This window comes from Heterocephalus glaber, unplaced genomic scaffold (assembly GCF_053883595.1).
Source record: "Heterocephalus glaber isolate CG9 unplaced genomic scaffold, H.glaber_assembly_v1.0 deba00001457, whole genome shotgun sequence".
Taxonomy (NCBI): Eukaryota; Metazoa; Chordata; class Mammalia; order Rodentia; family Bathyergidae; genus Heterocephalus; species Heterocephalus glaber.
The window spans coordinates 20570762-20591715 of NW_028258305.1; the positions used below are offsets into that span (position 1 = coordinate 20570762).

The following is a 20954-nucleotide window of genomic DNA, read 5'->3' on the forward strand; positions in this document are numbered from 1 at the left end:
ACGTTTCCACATACCATTCTTCTGTTCGGAGTCGACATTCCTTGGCCTCCTTTTCTAGAGTCTGAGACTTCACCTGAGGAAGGGAAAAGTAGCCACTCAGGCGACAGACAGGAGCAAAGCTCACCACAACAGCTAACTCTGCACTGTAGTTTGCACATGCCAGTGCTGTGTGTTAATAACATGCACTCACACAGGGGCCTTACTTCCAGCTTAGCCTTGTCATTCTGCAGCTTCTCAATGGTCTCCATGTACTTTTGGGTCAGGCCATCAACCACAGCTTGGTGCTGGGCAGCTTCTGTCTCCAAGGTGGCCAGCCGACTCCTCAGCTCTGCTTCCACATGCTTGTGCTGCTCATCAGCTTCAAAAAACTGAAAAGACAAGACCATTTGCTCTTTCAAATATCCAAATACATATAAATGAAAAAAAATGGTGAAGACTAGTTGTTCCACAACTTTAGGCATGATCTCCTTGAATCTTCTCAGTATTCTACATGTTTCTTTTCTGCCAGTATGGGGATTAAATCCAGAGTCTTCAACACTGAGCTATACCCCCAGCCATTTTATTTTTTGAGACAGCGTCTCACCAAGTTGCCCAGGTGGGACTTGAACTTGTGATCCTCCTGCCTCAGCCCACCCCTCGACCCCCCAAGTGCTAGAATTATAGGCAGGGCCCACTGGTGCTGGCAGGGGTAGCACTTTTCTTATCTCTCCTTTCCTGTGGCTTGAAAGGGTTAAGTAACTTATCTAGTGTTTCATAGTTAAAATATCACAGAAATAAGGTTTAAATTCAGGTAATTTCTCCAGAACCTGTACCTCCTTCCTTGTCATCTCATGAATTTCTACTATATTTCAAACACTTTTTAGAACACATAGAATTCAACTGATCAGAGTATAACTCATCTACTCAGCTAACTTCCACAATGAAATAATCAAAAAAAGTACTATTCTCAAAACAGCCAAAGCTCATTCCCTTAGTGAGAGTCTAATACTAATTAAAAATTAGCAATACTGGGCCGGGGATTTGGCTCAGTGGTTCCACCACCTGCCTCACAAGAGCAAGGTCCCGAGTTCGATCCCCATTACCAAAAAAAATAAAAAATTAGCAATAGACACAAAACACATGGAAGTCAAAAGTTCACCGTTTAAAGATTTTTTTTCAAAGAGTAAAAATCAGTGCATATTTATTTCCGAAAATTAGACAAAGAAAAATCAGGAGGTAAACCCTGATACACTACACTATGACTCTTACAATATGCTCAGTGCTTTACAGCATTCCAATAGCAATGGGGTAACACTACTCAATGCCATTAACTTTTCAACATTCCATAAATATTTGAGTGACTGTCCTAAGTGAGGCTCTGTCATGGAACTGGGTATACAAAACATACCTAGTCCACACCATCAAAGACCTTATGGTCTAAGAGAAGTACTGGTGAAAATCATTATCAATAGGGGCTGGGGATTTAGCTCAGTGGCACTGTGCCTGCCTCACAAGCGCAAGGTCCTGAGTTCAATTCCTGGTACCCCCCCTCAAAAATTCCCAATATCAATAAATTTAAAAAGCAAACCCTAATTATGGATAAGCCCCCACCTAAATGATCCTTCCAACCACTTCCTGCGTAAGATGAAGAGTATATAATATATAGTATATTTCTGAGTTAAGTTACAAAGCTATTCTGCTGTACTCTGAAAACGCATATACTTCAAAGCACACATCCATATCAAGATGTGTGCAAGATTTAAGAAATGAACAAATGACACTGACATATACACTTAACACAGGAGACAATAAAAGCCCATAGAGACACAAAGCACTCTATCTGCATTGGTTTTTCTGCCTTCTAGATCATATGACCCATTTTAAAATTGATATGAAAAAACTCCAAGATCCCCCTCACCTGTATATGCAACCGTTCATTCTCTTCTATCTTCTTCTGCAGATCTTCATCAAAGACACTCTTCTGCTCTTGACTCAATTGAGAAGAAGATTCTCCACTTTTCTGATGGAAAGAATAAGTTATGTCCACATAACTTTCATCCTTTAGAGAAACATCCTAAGGTACATAGATTCACTATCACTTTAGCAGCTTGTCTCTTCTATAGAAGTGTTCACCATTCTCAAACAATCCTGCAAAAGGTACACAGTTCATCATTTAACTTTTCCTATGGGACACAAAATGGAACTGTAAATGTTGCAAAGGACAGAAAAGCTTAAAAGACAGAGCAGAGCTAGAGAGGCAAAGAAGAAAAAAAGATAAGGTCATTATTCTTTGCAGATAAATTCAGAAATAATTCTGTTGGAAGACAAAGCAGACTCAGGAAACCAGCAATATAAATATACTAATAAATAGTTTAATTTGATCTTTTGGCTTGGAATATCAGACTTCTAGCAATTCCGTAAGTCTGAGTTGTTAAACTCCTTTAAGAAATTTGTTAACAGCATTTACAAAGATAAGTTTATACAGAAGTTCACATGGACTTCCAAATTTTTTTTAAAACTTAGCCATGTTAAAAAAAAAACTACTATAAACACAAGAAAAAAGCTCAAAGATTATGAAAAATCCCTTACTTTTGCTTTTCTACTAATACTAACTTTTTATATTGAGAAGAATACTACTATTTAAAAGATCTAATAATGTGCATTTGTTTTCTTTTAATACATGAAACTGAGACTATTCAAGGGACCCGCTAACAATGAGGCTGTGTTCACACATCAGTCACCACCCTTCCCTGCCTCTTTTGCATCCATCCTCACTCTTCACTTAAAATGAAGTCACCTACTGACCTAATACAAATCAGGGTCTGAAGGTCCTTTGAAAATGGAACAGCTATATAAAATTAAAAGAAAACAAAAACATTAAATACCCATGATGTGTGAACAAGAGATGCAGAAGGAACATTACTGAATGACATATTCAGGGTCCTCAGTGATTCCAAATTTGGAAAGCTGTGATTAAAACTAATCCCCAAGTGTTACCCATACCTCGCTAAACAATCCTAATCAGGCACATTCACAGTCTGATGTGCAGGTTTGAAGTCTGAAGGGCTATTTCCTCCCGACGGGTCTTTCTGAATCCCCAGGGCACATGTATTTTGACAGTTTCCCAAGTAGCTCTATCTGGTCCATGCTGTTATGCCCTCTCTCTCTTCCCCCTGCTGGGACACTGGCACTCTAGAGAATCTTTCCGTGTATGGAACTGCATATGGGAAAGGTAGTAACATACTGTATGGCAAATATAGTCCTGGGCACTTTCACATGATCCCTTTTAATCCTCACAAGCTTGAAAATCTCAGTCCCACTCTGCTGATGCAGAGAAAGAGGCTGCAAGGTCAAAAAGTCTACCTGAGACACAGATTTCTAATTACTGATCAAAGAATTCAGGCCAGGGCTACACTGTGGAGCCTATGCACTTCCCTCCACATGGTGCTTCCTTCTGAGTACTTCTTCCCTTCTACTGCCCCCACCTACAAGTTTGTGGGATACACCTCTACCCACATACTCGTCTTAGAGACTTCATTACTAACACGAATCGTACCCTCACCAAAAAGCAACTTCTTAATCATAGAAGTTTCCAAAGTACTAGATCATCCATCTTAGAGCAGTAAGACTTTTGTCTTACCATATAAAACCACAAGGGAAAACATTTATTTTCAAATCTCAAGACAAGCAAACCACATTAGCCTCATAAGAATAAATATTAAGCAAATACACTGCAGTAAACTTACAAACCTAACCTGAAATCTGTGTTTCAACTGTTACTTTCACATGAGTAGATAAACTTGACAATATCTCTCATTTTATTTGCCCCAATTTAGGTTAATGGCAACTTGGAATAACTTTTAAAAGATACCAACATTTTGAACAATACAATGCTCCACTGACTTTTCTTAGCCACTGAATCAACTATGTGCATGTTTGCAGCTAATTCTTTATAACTGGCTTCTCTATGAAAATGTCCCTAATATTCAGCATATATTAATAGTAAATGTCTGCATTCTTCGCTTGATATCCAGATATAACAATAGAACATTAGAGAAACTGGAGGTGGGGTCGCTTGTTAAAACCACTGTCTGACCCATGACAAGGTCCACTAACTTGCCCTGTGGAACCTACCTTGTTTTTCTTGCCTCGAGGTTCACTTAGCGCCAGTTCATCTTGAAGCAGTTCCACCCTCTTGGCAAGCTGCAGATTTCGAAATGTCAAACTGTCCATTTCCTGCTGCAGTTTCCTCAGTGACTGATCCTTCATTTTCAGTTGTTCCTATATCAAAGTGAAAACAGATCATTATTCAGTCTAGCCTTGAGGTTTAGAATTCATATTTTTTTTTGGTACCAGAGATTAAACTCGGGACCTTGCGCTTGCGAGGCAGACAGCAGAACCACTGAGCTAAATCCCAGCCCTAGAATTAATAATTTGTTAAAATGATCTCTGTTTCACCAAAGTGTAATCAAAACCTCTCCCTTTAGAGAATTCAAGTTGTATCCTTATCATCTCAGTTCTTGTTCTGTTTTTGTTTGTTTGGGTTTTTTTGGTACCAGGGATTGAACTCAGGTCCTTGCCCTTGTGAGGCAGGCGGCAGAACCACTGAGCTAAATCCCTGGCCCTCTTGTTTTTAACAATTTAACAACAATTTAAAGTAAAATACCCCAAACTAGATGTTAATTCTATGACAGTGAGCAAACACAAAGTCTACAAACTAGCCAGGCATGGAGACACACACCTAGCATTCTGGGAGGCTAAGGCAGGAAGATGCCAAGTCAACCCAATCTGGGCAACTTAGTGAGTTAGCAAGACCCTGCCTCAGAAGTTAAAAAAAAAATTATTTAAAGGGCTGGGGATATACTTCAATACAAAGGCCCTGGGCTCAGGCCCCAATACGGTTAAAAAAGAAAAGAAAACCCGAGTTTTTAAATAGAACCTCAGATTTACTGATGATACCCTTCAGTGAACAAGTATAGGAAAAAAAATACATTTAAATTTCTTTTTTTCAACAATCCTCTCTGAATTTAAATCCATCAAAATAAAGTCTGTGTGTGTGTGTGTGTGTGTGTTTGCTTTTTGTGGTGCTGTGTATTGATTCTAACCTAGGACCTCACACATGCTAGTCAAGTGCTCCACCACTGAGCTATATACCCCAGCCTAAAATGAAGTCACTTTTTTAAAAACTTTATTTTGATATGTCAAAGATAAAAATAAGTTTCATGATAACATGAAAACATTTTCATAGCACTCAAGAAGCTGAGGCAGGAGGATCCCAAGATCAAGCCCAGCCCAGGCTACACAGCAAGTTTAAAGCCAGCCTACACTATGTAGCAAGACTCTGTCTCAAACACACACACACACACACGCGCGCGCGCGCGCACCTATCAACCTCAATTCACCTTAAAACTAAGTAAAAACAGAAACAAAATCTAAAAGCGCATTTCCTGCTGACCAAGTTGTACCATTTCTACCATACTGGGGTAAGAAAATGGGAAGCTAAGGAGAAAAACTTAGTTTCATCCTATTTTTTTTTTAAATACTATTATAGCTGGGCATGTCGGCACACACCTGTAATCCTAGCACTCTGGGAGGCTGAAGCAGGAAGATTGCAAGTTTGAGCCCTGCATGGGCAACTTAGTAACTCTGCAAGACTCTGTCTCAAAAAATTTAAAAAAATAAAATAAAAGGGCTGGGGCTGTAGCTAAGTTCCCCAAGGCCCCAAGTTCAATCCCCAGTACCAGAAAACAAACAACAACTATTCTAACTGCATTTTACTCAGATGTTCTGATAACTCTGTGTTCACTGATAATCAAACACAGACAGCCATATACTACTGTTTATTTAAAGAACCACTTTTATTACTTTCACTGAAACAACTATAAAGCTAAGAAGTCAGATTTTAATCATCAAATGGCTTAACAACATTGAAACAGCAACCTAAAATCTACAGGCTGACATCTGTAATCTACTGACATTTATTGTATTTGCAGGCTGAAAGCAGTGCGAGAGGGATAGAATATGCTCCTACTACATAAAAAAATATTTTTTATCTACTGTTTGTTTAGTAAATCTTTAAATTTTATTTGAAGTTCAAAGGTAAACTTAATCCTACGTCATGTCTAAATTATCATGTATCTCAAATTTTTAAAAGTCAAATCAATGAATATTTACCATACCCAGCAACTCACTGAAGAGGCAAAGCCTAAAAAATGAAAAGTGTGCTGTGACCAAGGACATTCTAACATCCTCACCTAACAAACAGGCAATTGTCAGCGTACTGTAATCACAATGACCACTGCAGTGAACAATAAAAAAGTATTTCTTTCCTTTGTTATGAGTTACAACTAGTTAACTATGCTTTGTCTTTCTTACCAATTGTTAATTTCAGGAGACCTGCATCCCAGCCTCTCTCCAAACCCCAGTTTCTTCGAGAGGGATGGTGACATTAGCAAGTCCCACAGAGTTGTGGACACTTCATAAGATGATGGACGTAATGCACTTAGCAGAATGTCCGGCCCAGGGAGTGGTCAATAGATGGCACCAGCTGTCACCATCACTACTACTGCCACTGCAGGCACTGCCATCACACAGTCAATCAAACTCAACCAGCCCCAGAGCGTGTCACACAGGAGAGTAGCTACTCCACACACTCCACAAGCTAGGAGACACTTTGCCCAGTAATAGGTGTAAAACGTTAATAGGAAAGATAATGACCATTTCTTCAGCGATTTCAGTAAACCAGTAACATGACTAACAAATCCTGAGCACAAGAGCTCTTCCTAATAAATGGGCCTTGGGTACAGAACACTCTGGTTTTTTATTTGTTTTTTATTAGTCCACTTTTAGTACTTAACGATTACATGCATCATGGAGAGTTGGTGCATGTACATGACACATCTTAATTCTTTTTCCACCCCTCTCTTCCCTGCCTGCACCTCTTGGTTCCCTTTTACAGAAGATCTATAGCATGGATGCAGTCCTGGTCTTCTGAACTGTCTCAGCCCTGAGGCTGTGGGGACAGGTTTGAGGGCGCATCACAGCCACATCTCTCCAGTGTCATCCAACACTACTGTCTAAATGCAAGGACATATTTCTGGGTCTCAGCACCTGAGTGGAGCCAGCCAGGATCTCTCACTGGTTAAAGACTACTCCACAGAGAGCAGAGGAAAAGGAATCCTAATCCCATCTGTCCAATGAAAGAAAGACAGTAGAAGCATGAGGCAGGCAGTATATTTAACTGAAACCTGGCCAATAAAGAATCTATATCCTAGAATTAATTTATCCATTTAAAACATCACTAAGAAGTATTTATTACATGCCTATGAGAATAAGGTAGAAATAAATCCCTTCACCTCCTTTCTTTCCTTGATTAATAATAATGCTGATGGTAAAATGTATCACTCAAACAGTATTCAGATTAACATAGGACATTACCATAAAACAGAGCAACTACAGGCAAGATTAGTGAGATGAATGGTTCACACATTCAAATCTATGTGTTAGGGCCCCTGATTCTGAGGAGGATGGGGATTCCAAGGAGATGTGGCACATCCACTCAGTGACAAGAAGTCCCCTCAGTCCAGATGGACTAAACTAAGGGGCACAAGGTATAGAAGAAATACATTAGATAAAGTCAACTGATACTTTTTTGTAATTTTTAGTTAAGGAAATAAAAATGTATAATCCTCATATCTAAGCAAGTGAGAAAGCTAAACACAAAGACAGTACTCCCATCCCCATCCCCAGTGCATTCGAGTCAGAGTTGAGACTTTAACCCTTAAAATCCAGCTGAATTCCATGCTCTGACCATCACCACACCCTTAGGTAGTCTTCACAGCACAAATAGCCCATAGTGTACCTTTAAAGCAGCAGAATTTGCTTGTTCATCCACAACACCTTTTTTTAGGACCTGATTCTGAGCCCGAAGCTAAAAACAGAGAAAGCAGTAATTAGTTTTAATATAAAACAATCACAGCAAGGAAATCACTGACCTTTATTTTACAGGAATCATTACACCAAGTAAACACCTTCTCACACATATATATGAAAAAAATATTTGCCCCAGAGTAGTAGACATAGATATAGATAATCTTTCTATTTTTAAGACAGGGTCTCACCATACAGCACTTGGCATTTTATAAGTAAGGACACACAGCCTGTGTTCCCCAGTGACACAGACTTATCAATGGCAAAATAGGACTAAAATGCCTTCCAACATTTTTTAGAAAGAAGAATTTTATTTATTTGTACATTTTCATGGGGCGTTCCCTGATTGTGGTACACTCCATCTCAACTTAAACCTCAGCTCCACAGAAATCAAAGCAAAGAATCACGATTCATTAATAGCTATCACTGTTCACATGAGAGAATCACTCCCAAAGGGATGAGCACTTCATGAGAAAAAGAACTTCACCTGGTGTCACCTGACTTTTAATGCATCATTCTTTTTTGTTTTATTTTTCGGGTACAGGGGATCAAATTCAGGAGCTTATGCTCGCCAGGCAAGTGCTGTGCCACTGAGCTAAATCCCTGGCCCTAATACATCATTCTTTACATAAACCAAGTCATATATCTAAATAAAAAACAATACAACAAATAATAGGGTACTGAATTGCCATTTTCCTTAAAATTCTAGTACACTGTTTGTGTGTAAAATAGATACAACTGGGCCAGGGATTTAGCTCAGTGGTTTCACAACCTGCTGTGCAAGCGCAAGGACCCAAGTTCAATCCCCAGTACCAAAACAATAAAATAAAATAAAATAGATACAATGAACACATTAGGGTCTAAGAATTGTAGAAAAAATTAAAATGTGGAGCATCAACATACCCAGCAGGCTATTGTGCCTAATATTAGACATGCAAATGTCATCACAGACAAGGCCTTGGGAACAGTGGACTTGTTATCAGAATCAGCTGAGGCAGAACACAAAGCAACTATGATGCAGGATCAATTTAGAAACCCTAATAGTATCCACTTATGCTTGAATGCTCATTCGGACTACACTGCTGGGAGTGATGCTGTATATCCCTATGGCCAGACCTAACTCACCTCCTCCCACAGACTAGGCAGGGCCCCGCAGGAGGAGAACAGGTGACAAGAGGGCATGGTGGAGCAAGGCCTAGCTAAGAAGAGGACTATCTTCCTTCCCACCCATCTGCCAGAGAAACATCAAGCATTGTCTCCTGCAGAACATAGCCATTCTCCCTGTTCCAATCAGGCATCCCCTTTCATGTCCCTTATCTACACTATAAATAAAGGTGCTGAGGACACAAGCCAAGCCTTTTGTCTCATCAGGACAAAGGGTTTCTACCTGGCCTCAGCTTTATAAACTTTACTGTCGTCTCTGTCTTTTTCTTTGACTTTCTTTCATTTCTCACTCCTTGAACCCTTCAGCCATGAGGGCCGTGACACCACACATCTTCCCAGGACTTTTCCATGCATTACCTCTTCTAGCCTCACAATGCTATGAAGCAGGAATTTCAATCACCTCCATTTAGAGGTGAGGAAACTGAGGCACAGAGCAGTGAGGCAGCAATACCAAGGCTCAGAGCACAGCAGTTTTGATTCTGTTGTCATAGTCAACTAGACACCGCTGACTACTACTTTACAAAGCTATGTTGAAGGGAGAAAGGCAGTGGCCTGGTGGGTGGGGGAAGCCTTGCCAAAAAAAAAAAAAGACAGAATTTAAGCTTTTTTCCATAGTTAATTATTAAAACTTGACATATAACTTTAAAGTATACAAATAAGACATTACACAGCTTGATGATTTGTTCCTTATATATACATCGTACAACCACCACTAGCAATTTGAGCAGGTAAAATCCACCTCTATAGTAAGAGAAAGGTATTCTGAGCACAGGGATCCAGCACATGTCAAGTGTAAATGTGTAAGTCCAAAACAGTGGAAGCACAAGGTTTATCGACTAATATCCTGCTTAGTACAGAAACCATGAGTGACTAGGTCCCTCTCTGAGAAACTTGAAGGATGGGACGATTTTATTAATGAACTTAAAAAATCTGTTTCTAAACCCGCATAGCTCAGATCTGTCTCCTGAGACCAGAGAACAGAAATGACTCTTCTGTGCCAAAAGAAGGAATATTTGAATGCTGAACCTTAAACTGAACAGTTAAAACTCAACAGAAAATTTATATACTAAGACAAGAATAAAAACATGAGCATTTTCTGCTTTTAGAACATTGAAGAGCGCAGTTCACTGGTACAAGTTCCAGAAAGCAGATCCAACTGTTTGCTCTGACATTTACTAGACAATACAAACTGGGGAAATTCACTTCACCCTGTGAGCCTCAGCCACTTGGTCTACACCACACGGTCTAAACATGGGAGAACACATCTACTCTATCTTCCTTTGCTTAGGGCTGCTGGGAGAACCAGATAAGAAAGCTGTCAAAGCACTTTCTAAACTGTACAATAGAGGCTTCCACAAAAGCAAACAGCTCTTAGAAAAGACCCAAAGGGACAACAGGTGTATTTATTATAATTTGCCTGCGGTAGAGCATTGCAATAAATGATAGGGGAGAGGAAATGAAGTAAGAGATGTGGTTCCTGTTTTCAAAGAACTTATAATTTAAAAGGGAAGCAAAAATATTAAAGGATAATAGCAAAACTAGCATTTCCTGCTCTTAAAAAAAAAAAAAAGTAGGAGCATTAAATTCTCTAGAAAAGTGGTTGGCAACCTAAGGTCTGAGGGCCAAACTGGCGACCAGTTTTAGTTTTCCTGGAACACAGCCATCCTCATTTATTTACCTACTGCACAGGATGGAAAACACGAGTAGTTACAATAGAAACTACACAGCCCCAAGGCCAAAATAGGTACTATTTGACTCTTTACAGAAAAAGTTTGGCAAAATCTGTTCTAAGAATTCAAAAGGGAGAAATATCAGCTTAATATTGATTTCCATCACATAGTATTCTACTTTTTGACCACTATCAAACTCATATTACCTAGATAGCAGAATTGGACCTTCAAATCCATGAATCCAAAAGACAACAATACTTCAGTATCCAGGTGTCACTTCACACCCTTGTCCTAATTTTGATCTACTATGGTTTGCATGTCCTCTTTTGTGTGGTTTTTAGAATTCATAACAACTGCTTTAAGGACTAAGGATGATGCTTGAAGTCTGCCAAATTGATCATTTCCCCTAAGATCAGAACCATAGCAATTTAAAAAATAAAAGGACTGAGCTGGGTGTGGTGTTGCAAGCCTGTAATCCCAGCACTTGGGAGGCTGAGGCAGGAGGCTTGCCCCAAGTTTGAGACCAGTGTGGGCTACACAGTGAGTTCAGGGACAGCCTGAACTATAAAGTGAGACCCGGCTCAAAAAAAAAAGACTTGTCCTTTACTTTGTAAGGAATACTGAAGGGTACTAAAAGCAAACCAAAGAGCAAAAGGGAACCTTCAATAAATGACATTTAGCCTGTTTGTAATTAAAAATAATTTAGGCCTTCCTTTGGAAAATACTGTTTCTAAACTGACAAACAGTTTCAGAGAAACTGCTTCACAGAAAGTGCTCCTGCTTCACAACACTCATCTGAAGCACCTGGCTGTATATTATTCCTGGGGAGGACAGCTGGACAAGCTGGGTGCTCTCCTGCCTCTTCTCCCCGGGGCTCCCAGCAGTCAGCCTCCCCCACACCTTCTTGCCACACCCGGCCTGGCGTTCAGAGTCCATCCTGGCCCTCTCCAGCACTCACCAGTGTCAGACTGCCATGTGGTCATGAGGAGACTCTGACACACACTGACACAATGGGGAAACTGAGACTCCAACTGCCCTGGAGACTCCATTCACAGAAAAATTCTCCTGAAGATCCTGCAGCCTATTTTCAGCAGCTGCACACCAAGCTCCTCTGTCCAGTGCAGGACAGCACCTCTGAAGCCCTCTTAATCCTTTACAACCTTATTTTGTGTTGTTACCGTGTCATCTGTTGATTAGCTTTCTTTTCTTCAAAAACACAGCCCACCTTCACTTGGCCAACCAAGTCCTACCATCCTCCCAGCCCACGTCTTACCTGAAACCCACCCCCCATCTTTCTCTAACCACTCACTGTGGCCGAAGTGAGCTTCGTCTCAGGTCCTCCCATACTTATTCTTACTAAATTGTTCGGTTGTAAAGGTGTAAAATTTACATTTATTAATGTATGGTCTCTGTTCACCTCGAATCTGCCAATTTAAAGTGTTCTTCACGGTGGAGACTATAGTATACTGTCTTGTATTTCCTGTTTACAAGGAAAGAACAAGGCTTTGGACAGAGAAAGCGCTCAATAAATTTTTGTTTTGTTTTGTTTTTTTGGTACCGGGGATCGAACTTGGGACCTTGCGCTTGCAAGGCAGGCGCTGGAACCACTGAGCTAAATCCCTGGCCTATAAATTTTTATCTAATTAATAAAATTACATCTTGTATACAAAAGGTATTTAAAGTTGAAGGACACTGAAGTTTTTTTCTATCAAAAAAAGTTACTTAGATGTAATGCATTATACAGCTATCAGAGACTGTCATCATTTTACCACCTCCGAAATTTCTAAGACCATTCTCCACTAATTGGAACCCCAAGGTCTTATGGACACCACGAAGACTCACGTCCCCAGGCCTGCCCTGAGTAACTGGGTCTGGAAATACCCAGCCTGAGTCAGGCCTGCCACAAAGCTGCTTTTCTAGGAAGAGAGAGTGAAGGTGAGCCCACTGTGACTGCGCGCTGCCCTGACAATCTCTGATGGGTAACTGGCACAACATTAGGGATTCATGACCTTCGATCACAGACTTGGAAGACTCCGTGGGGAAAGACATATGAATCACCTACAGGAGCTTTTTCATCAAAACCGCAACCATCTTCTGTGTTAGAGTCATTCTTTTGCTTTGTTTTGTTTGAGACAAGGTCACAATATGTAACCCAGGTTGGCCTCAAACTCGTGATCCTCCTCCCAGAGTTTCCCAAGTGCTGGTAGAACCATCTATTCCATGCAATGGACATTTTGACATTTGTATCTGTTTTACAACTCCACAAAATGAACCATTAAGACACACAGTTTTTCTTAATTACAAAGTAATATGTGCAATGGCCAGGCCTAGGCCTCACCAACCTTCCCAATGTTGATATCATCAGCAGACCCTGGTGCAGGATCTGGCCTGGATGATCCCAAAGCCTCTTTCCAGTTCTATCATTTTAAGCAGACTGAAGTGCTGGGAATACCACGGAATCTTTCTGACTACTTACCTGTGCCTACTTCAGCAATGGAGGTAAAGTATGTGCAGGACACATGCCAGGTACAAGTGGCTGAGGTTATTTTGCCTCTGATCCAGGAAAAATCTCTCAGATTCTCCCTCAAATGGAATCCTTTCACCTACTCCTACTCTCATCCAGGGAGACTCACTAGGACAGATGCCAGCCCCAATCCTTGCTGAGTAGAGCTCGGCAGCGACTGGACAGATTGGGTCATCCATGTCTAAGGCCTTGCTATTCAAAGTGTGGCCTTTGGAGCCAGGGATTTAGCTTAGTGGTTTCACCGCCTGCTGTGCAAGCGCAAGGACCTGAGTTCGATCCCCGGTACCAAAAAAAACCCAAAACGAAGTGTGGCCTTTGGACGGCTGGAATAGCACCACTTGGGAGCACAATATCAGGCCCCACCCCAAACCTACTGAACCAGAATCTACACCTTAAAGAGGTCTTCACATTTACATTTGTGCTAACACTAATCTAGGTCCTAACAGGACTGCCCAAAAGGAGAGTAAACAGACACATATGACCATTTAAATTTAACCTATCTAAAATTATATAAAATCTAAAATTCAGTCCTTGGGTACTTAAGTTTCATTTTCAGTGCTCAATTACCCCAGATGGTTAATGGTTAGCCTGCTGGACAGCACAAAGAACATTTTCATTGTCATGGAAAGTTCCATTAGATAGCACTGACACAAAGTGTTTTCTAATCCAACTTTAGTAGTGAACCTTACATAGGAAGGTTAAAAAAAAACAAACCCTGACACTCAATTTTCATCAAATCCAGTTCCTACGTCTGTTTGTTTCTCTTACACCAGGGGGTGATTAATCAGGTTCCAACTCTCAGTATCTGGACAGTAAACAGACCAAAACTGACCCTTTCCCAGTATAAGTAGCACTGTACTGAGTATAAGTATTAAAAAGTTCCCAAAGGCAATCTCCTCCATAACCAAAAGAAGTATTAATTGCAAAGAAAACTTTTAGCAGAATGGTGGATGTTTTGCTTTCCCAACGGTTTTTAAAAACTGCCTCAAGGGCTGGGGATTTAACTCAGTGGTTCTGGCTCCTGCCTCAAAAGCTGAGGAACCGAATTCGATCCCCGGTACCAAAAAAACCAAAACAACAACAAAAAAACTGCCTCAAAAAAAGCTTTAAAGCAAGCTTTTACCTTTATCTGAGCAAAAGCTTCTTTACTGATATTCTCTGAGCAATGATCCTCAAAGTTTAGCATGAGCTATGGTTTGGATGTTCAATGTCCTACAAAGTCCATGTGTAAAGGCTTTGTCCCTAGGGTGGTCACACTTGGAGCTGCTATGGACCTTTAAGAGGTAGTGGGAGGTCCTTAGGTCATTGGGGTGTGCCCTTCAAGGGGACTGTGAGATCTGGGTGTCTCTGCTCCTGTCGTGAGATGTAATCAAGCACTTGTACCCTATGGAATTCCACTGCTGCCATTCATCATGCACCATGAGCGGGCAAGGTGCAGTCCTCCCCATGCCTGCAGTACACTGTCTGGATTTGGAACCTCCAGAATTATAAGCTAAATGACACTTTTCATAAGTTAGCTGCCTCGGGAATTCTGTCACAGTAACGCAAGGCTTACTAATACAGTGTGCATCCAAATCACAGAGGTTTGGTACAACCCTAGTTCAGATAAGGAGGTCCAGGGTTGCCTCGGGAGTCTGTATTTCTAATCTATCCCCACATGATGTTCATGATGAGGGTGTAGGGCCCAGACTGAGAAGCACAGAGCCAGAGTACACAAACATTGGGAAGATCTTGAAAATTGCTTACACACATACACAGTGTGCCACAAAAGTGCTCCTGAAAAGAAAGGAGGCTGAAGTCAAATGAGCCAGAACGGAACATGTTTTTCACCCCTTCTCTTCACAATGAGATATACCAGAGTATCAGAAGCAGAGCATGTGGTAGTAGAAACAGCAAGCGAGAAATTCTTAATCTATCAGGCATTAACTGAGGCCTGGATTAACATTCCCTTGTATCTCAAAAGAGGTAGCTTACATCTTCACTTATTAACTTCAAAAACCTCTGAAAAGCAGCCTCTACATACTTTTCCCCTCCCCCAAACTCTAATAACCCTGAGCTCTTATTCAACCCAGCGGAGTCTTCATCTCAACTCTCAAACTGCCTTCTGTTTCAGTTATCTGACAGCCTTGAGACCTCATCTGCTTTGGCCTCCATGGTTTACCATTTATCTAGCTATACTCTCAGGCTCTTTATGGGAGCTCCTCAAACCATGGTGCCTTTCTTATTTGAGATTTTTTTTGTTGCTTCTGCTGTTGCTGCTATTGTTGTTGTTTTATCTTCTCAGGAGGAAGGATTATGATCACAGTTCTGAAGCAGGGAAGAGCCCTTTTCTGGAGTATAAACTGAAATGCGCCTAAAGAAAGAAGATTCTGTAAATGTCCTTGTTTTAGGAATCATGTTTGCTGCTCATCTGATATGGAGGCTTCCTTTTAGATTAACAGGATTTTCTTTCCTCTTAGTATCCCAAATATAACCACATTTCCCTATCAGCCCACAATTTCCGCACCACAGAGGGTAATAAAAAAGGGAGTCCAGCCCTTCCATAGCCGTAGGATTTGACAGCACATAGACCTCATCTAGAAAATGCCCAGCATTACAAATGACAGGGAATAAAAAGCACAGGAAGGGCTGTGGATGTGGTTTAGAGACAGAGGGCAAGACTAGCAAGCATGAGGCCCTGCATTTGATCCCAGGCACCAAAAGATAAATAAATGAATGAATGAAATCTTTTGTCCAGTCTGTCTCTTATGTTCTAAAATTTCCATCATATAATGGGGAAAAAATAAGAACCAAGATACATCATGTACAGGTACAAGCACCCAATGATAAATGTAAATGTACTGTATACCTAAAATGTACCAAGAAAAAAATTTAAGCAAAAACAAATAAATAAAAAAAATTTCCATTATATTCAAATTAAAAGAGTGAGAACTGGGCGGGGGATTTAGCTCAGTGGTTCCAGCACCTGCCTTGCAAGCACAAGGTCCCGAGTTTGATCCCTGGTACCAAAAAAAAAAAAAAAGTGAGAACTAGCTTGGGCCAATAGGGGAGGTGATCCCAAGTTTGGCAGATTCCCTGCAGTCTCCTTAGCATCTCCTCCTAGCACATCCTTCCCGCGGGTGTAACCACATTTCTACCCTGATTAACTCTAACAGTTCACCTTTAGAAGTATTTGTCCTCAGTTTTAGCCAATCCATGTCCACTAGGAATTTTCAGTAATTACCCAAAACATCACCCCAAACTAATATGCGATCTCCAACCCAAAATTCTGACTGCATCTAACCTTTAAAAAACTACTTTGCTTCAAAGGGGCTATCTTTCCTGCCAGCCCTCATTCCATCAGTGGTAATCAAGACCCTTCATCTCTGAGCTTCAGGGTCAACTCTGATTCTTCCTTACTGAAGAATGAGACCCGGGTGAGTACCTTGTATAGTCTTTATCTCTCTTAAGTCCAGTGCCATGCACAAAGCAGACACTCAAAAGACATGCAAGCTAAAAAGTATTTTTTAACCATAATTCCTGAATCAAGCCTCTCCTCCCAATCTGAGTCACAAACCTTATTTAATCCTACATCATTCTCCCCAAAATTATTCCAACTGCCTATCTGACCTTTTCACCAATCTCTCCCTATTTCAGACCATCCTCCATATAGTCACCAGAATCATTCCCAAAAGTAATGTTATTCCCCCACTAAAAAACTTTTATATTTCTCCATTATTCAAAAGCTAAAATTCACACTTATTTGACATGCACAACCCTTCATGATCTGGTCCAACCTCGTGTCACTACTTTCTCCCATCCTAAGGAGCTTTTACTTCAGCAAACAAAAGCTGTTCCCTTTACTTAGAAAGTTACCACCTTCTCCTTCCCCCTTCCCTCCCTAATCTAAGTGACTTCCCCCTCACTCAACATGAGGTCTCCAGCACTTTGCACTGAACTAGCACTTGTTGTAGTGTATCCCAACTATATATCATGTCTGAACAATGCATTATTAAAGGTGACTCCTGAAGCTGGAATCCTGCCTCACTCAAGGGACCCTGCCAGAATGCTCAGCTGAACAAGCCTACATGTTCAAAAAAATACAAAGTTTTTTTTAATTACTTTGGGAGGCTACACAATTATTTCAGCAATGCAGCCACAGCTCAAAACATGTTTTGGATCTCCTCTTTTGCCATTTGGAATTGCCTTCTGAGCTAGTTTACTCTGCAGAGAAGAAAAGCAGTCCCTTAGCTTATATGCATGAAGCATTTCCAACCAAAAATAGTAGAAGCAAATTCGAGCAGTGCCAGCTTTCACTCGCCCCCATTCATCATATGGATCTGTTCCAAACTTCTGGGCCGTTCAAAGAAGGAGCTCTTCAGTCACTGACACTGTGTCACAGGCTCTAACACAATTTCAAATGAAAATGCAACAAAGTTTTCCATACTATACTGCTGACATTAGTATTTCAAAAGGCTCCTGTTTGATAGTGAAGACTTGTGTGTATATTTAGATGTACATTTTATTTTTCAAAGATATTTCATTTCACCTTGCTAATTATTTGTTGAATTAAATCAGGAAAAAATGTGCTTCAATTTCTCCGAATTGTAAAAAGAGGGTTAAGTCTTCCTGATGGCTCCATGAACGCCAAGACCACTGAATGCCAAGGCCACTGACTCCATGAATCCCAAGACTGCTGAATGAATTTCCAAAGATGTCAGTGTCCTCTTAAGTATCTTCATTAGAATATTCCTAAGGCAGAAACACCCCACCCAGAAACTGCACCACCCTTATCCCAGGAAGGTGTTCCACCATTTAAAACACGGAAGTCTACACAAGACAAAAGGGCGGGTCTCTCTTTTGCTTAATGCAACATGTACTGAGCACCTGCTGGGTGCTCTGCCCCGTTCCAGGGACAATAGCACTCAAGCTGTCAAAATCATCCCAGACAACATCTTGCCAAAGCACTGATCACATCTGTAACTACCTATTCCTAGTGAGGCAGTTTACACGAATGACACTATTTACCCTCCCAAAGTGACGTGGGGGCAGGTAAGTCTCTTTATCCTCACATTATCCCTGAGGGAAGGGAGAACAGTTTGGCATTTCCCCATCAAGGGACTGGGGAAACTGAGGAAGCAGCGAAGGCAGGGGTGGTGCTACACCTTTCCCTTCCCCTCCCTGCCAGCACCAGAGGCAGAAGCCTGCGTTTCCGGCATCTCACTCCCCAGCCCGCTAGGTTGGTGAGGAGGAAGAATCAAACTCCAGCTCTCCTTTCTGCAGACACCTCCCGGCCCCATCTCCGGGGAGCGGCAGCTGAAGGCACGATAATGGTGGACCGAGGGGTGGCGGGCAAAGGCGGGCCGAGCTCGCGGGCCCCTCAGCAGGCCACCTCCGTCCCGACAAGTGGCTGCCAGGGCCACAGAGGCCGCAGCGCCAGGGACCCCTCACTCCCCGCCCACGATGGGTACCTTCGAGTACTCCTGGGCCAGCTTCTGGTACTTCCCCTGCAACTCTGCCGAGGCCATGGCCTCCCCGCCCGTCCGGGCTGGGCCGGCCTGGCCACTCAGCCCCGCCCCCCACCCCGAACCCAGACACGCTCCCGGGCAGCTCCGCCACGGTCGGCCGCCGGCCCCCGCCGCCGCCGCGCCTCCTCGCCTCCGCCTCCTCCACTTCCGGGTTCTGGGACGGGAGGAAGGCGGAGTGGGACTGGGGGCGGGGCGACTATCGGGGGCGGGCGCGGCGGCGGGACGTCCCTGCCCCACCCTTACGCGCGGAGCTCGAGTGCGCGCAGCCTCCCAAGCGCTAGCTCTGGGACCCAGGCGCCATCTTGGACCTTGCGACAAGATGGCGACCTGAGACGAAGAAGGGGAGAATCAAGGGGGAAGAAAATAACCAGAGCTCACAGGATGGGCGGGGGACCGAGGAGAGAGGCGGTGTCGCAAAGAGCAGAAGACCGGAAGAAGAAACATTCTAAGAGCATCAAGAATTCTAGCCGATTTACCCTGTGGTTTCCATGGCAACCGCCTGGCGTTTGATGGTTTCATCTTCTGCAAGGAGTATGGAGAAAAAGATCTCTGTTCTTCTGTCTCGTTATCCAGACAGGGTAGCACGAGATATGCCCTGCCCTGTAAACTCTCAGGCCTCCCCCAAATGTATAACATTTGCCTCCTGCCACTCTCCCCTGCTCCAGACCAGACAAACCTTCACTGCCTTTGATACTGAGATTTCTTTTGTCCATCAGCCCACCCCTTCCCCTGTGCACGCACCTTAGTCGTTTACAGTGGGGAGAGTAAAAGACCGTTAGCAAATTTGAGGTAATGATTCTTGCTATGCATGCAGATAGAGCGGACGTTAGCTGTTTAATTTTTATTTTTATTGGCACATGTTTGTAGTACATAATTACATTCATAGCAGGGAATGAGTACAGGTACATAACACATCTTAATTCTTTCTATGTCCCCCTCTTCTCCCACCATCGCTTGGGTTAGCAGTTGTTTTTTAAAAAAAAAATAAAAAAGCAGCAAAAACTCGCCTGAGTTTTAAAAAACAGGTATTTTATAATGCTTTTGCTTGAATTAAAAGTTGTCTGTGGCATTTAAAGGTTTTTTTTTTAGAATTGTACAAGGCTTTATTTCATTGCAGGCTTCAAATGTTCATTAAAAGAAGAATGGGTAAATACAAGATGTATGTTAACCATATTTGCACGTCCTGGACTTATGAATGAGTTCTGTCCAGGGGAATTGTTCCTAAATCGGATTAGTTCTAAGCCAACTCACTCTTATACAATACACCTGTGAAAATTCACAACTGGAATGGACTTACTGTTTGTGTACAATATAGCAGTTAATACCTGTATATATCTATATCTATGTATACACACATGTATCAACGTGGCGAAACACTATGTTAAATGTAAAAAATTGCACTATAGTATAGATATATTTTAAAAATAAAAGTAACATTTGAATTGTTCATGGACATGTGAATGTATATTAAAAATACAGAAACAAGATCTGGAAGGACAAACATCAAGTTCTGGGTAGTGGTTGCCTCTAGTGAGAAAAGGGGATTGAAACTGGAGAGAACAAAGAAACTTTAAAAAAAAATTTTGAAGTAAATATGACAGAGGGTTAACATTGCTTATCTGGGTTCTAGGGATGTTATGTTGGTACTTTGGGATACTTGAAAATTTTTTATGATTAAAAAGAAAATTATTTGTGCTATCCTGAGTTTCTATTTGGCAATGAGCAAGCCGGGAACTTTATACTGAAAGGCTGAATGAATCTACAGTATACTATAATGTGCAAGAGAATTACAAACTTTAAAATGTTTATGTTTTTCTGTTTGCTAATAAACCAAGTCCTAGTTTAGTTTTTTAAATTGTTGCTAGTTTTCTGTGGCACCACCAAGTGGCAGAACTAAGCATCATGTGTTTTCAAGGTTTGTAAAGAATAGAATTTTTGCTTACTTTGTTTTAAACACCATTCCAGAAATAACATTCCAAAGAAAGAATGTGTGACTTTAATCAGAGATCCTGTGTAAGTTCATTTTCCTAAGTTGGAATTTATTTTCCACCAACTAATCTAATTGTTGTATGTTAAAATCTTTATTGATAAATCTGTAAGGATCTCATCTTTGGAAGACAGCATTAAATGAATAAAAAGGCAACCCACAGAATGGAAGAAGATGTTTACAACGTATCTATC

The 20954-nt window shown here is 41.5% G+C and overlaps 1 protein-coding gene across 3 annotated transcripts in view; it reads right to left on the reverse strand.

The window, feature by feature from the left end:
• Positions 1-18929, reverse strand: part of Ppp1r21 (protein phosphatase 1 regulatory subunit 21) — a 124016-nt gene extending 105087 nt beyond the window's left edge. For all 3 annotated transcript variants that reach the window (XR_002392946.2, XM_021253834.2, XM_004839417.3), the window contains exons 1-6: positions 18717-18929; positions 7841-7909; positions 4114-4260; positions 1898-1999; positions 204-368; positions 15-73 (exon numbers count right to left, since the gene is read on the reverse strand). Coding sequence is in view for 2 of the 3 variants with exons in the window: in XM_021253834.2 (XP_021109493.1) it covers positions 15-73; positions 204-368; positions 1898-1999; positions 4114-4260; positions 7841-7909; positions 18717-18773 (599 nt within the window). In the remaining variant the exon portion in view is untranslated. The remainder of the gene's footprint in view (positions 1-14; positions 74-203; positions 369-1897; positions 2000-4113; positions 4261-7840; positions 7910-18716) is intronic.
• Positions 18930-20954: the final 2025 nt, after the last annotated feature.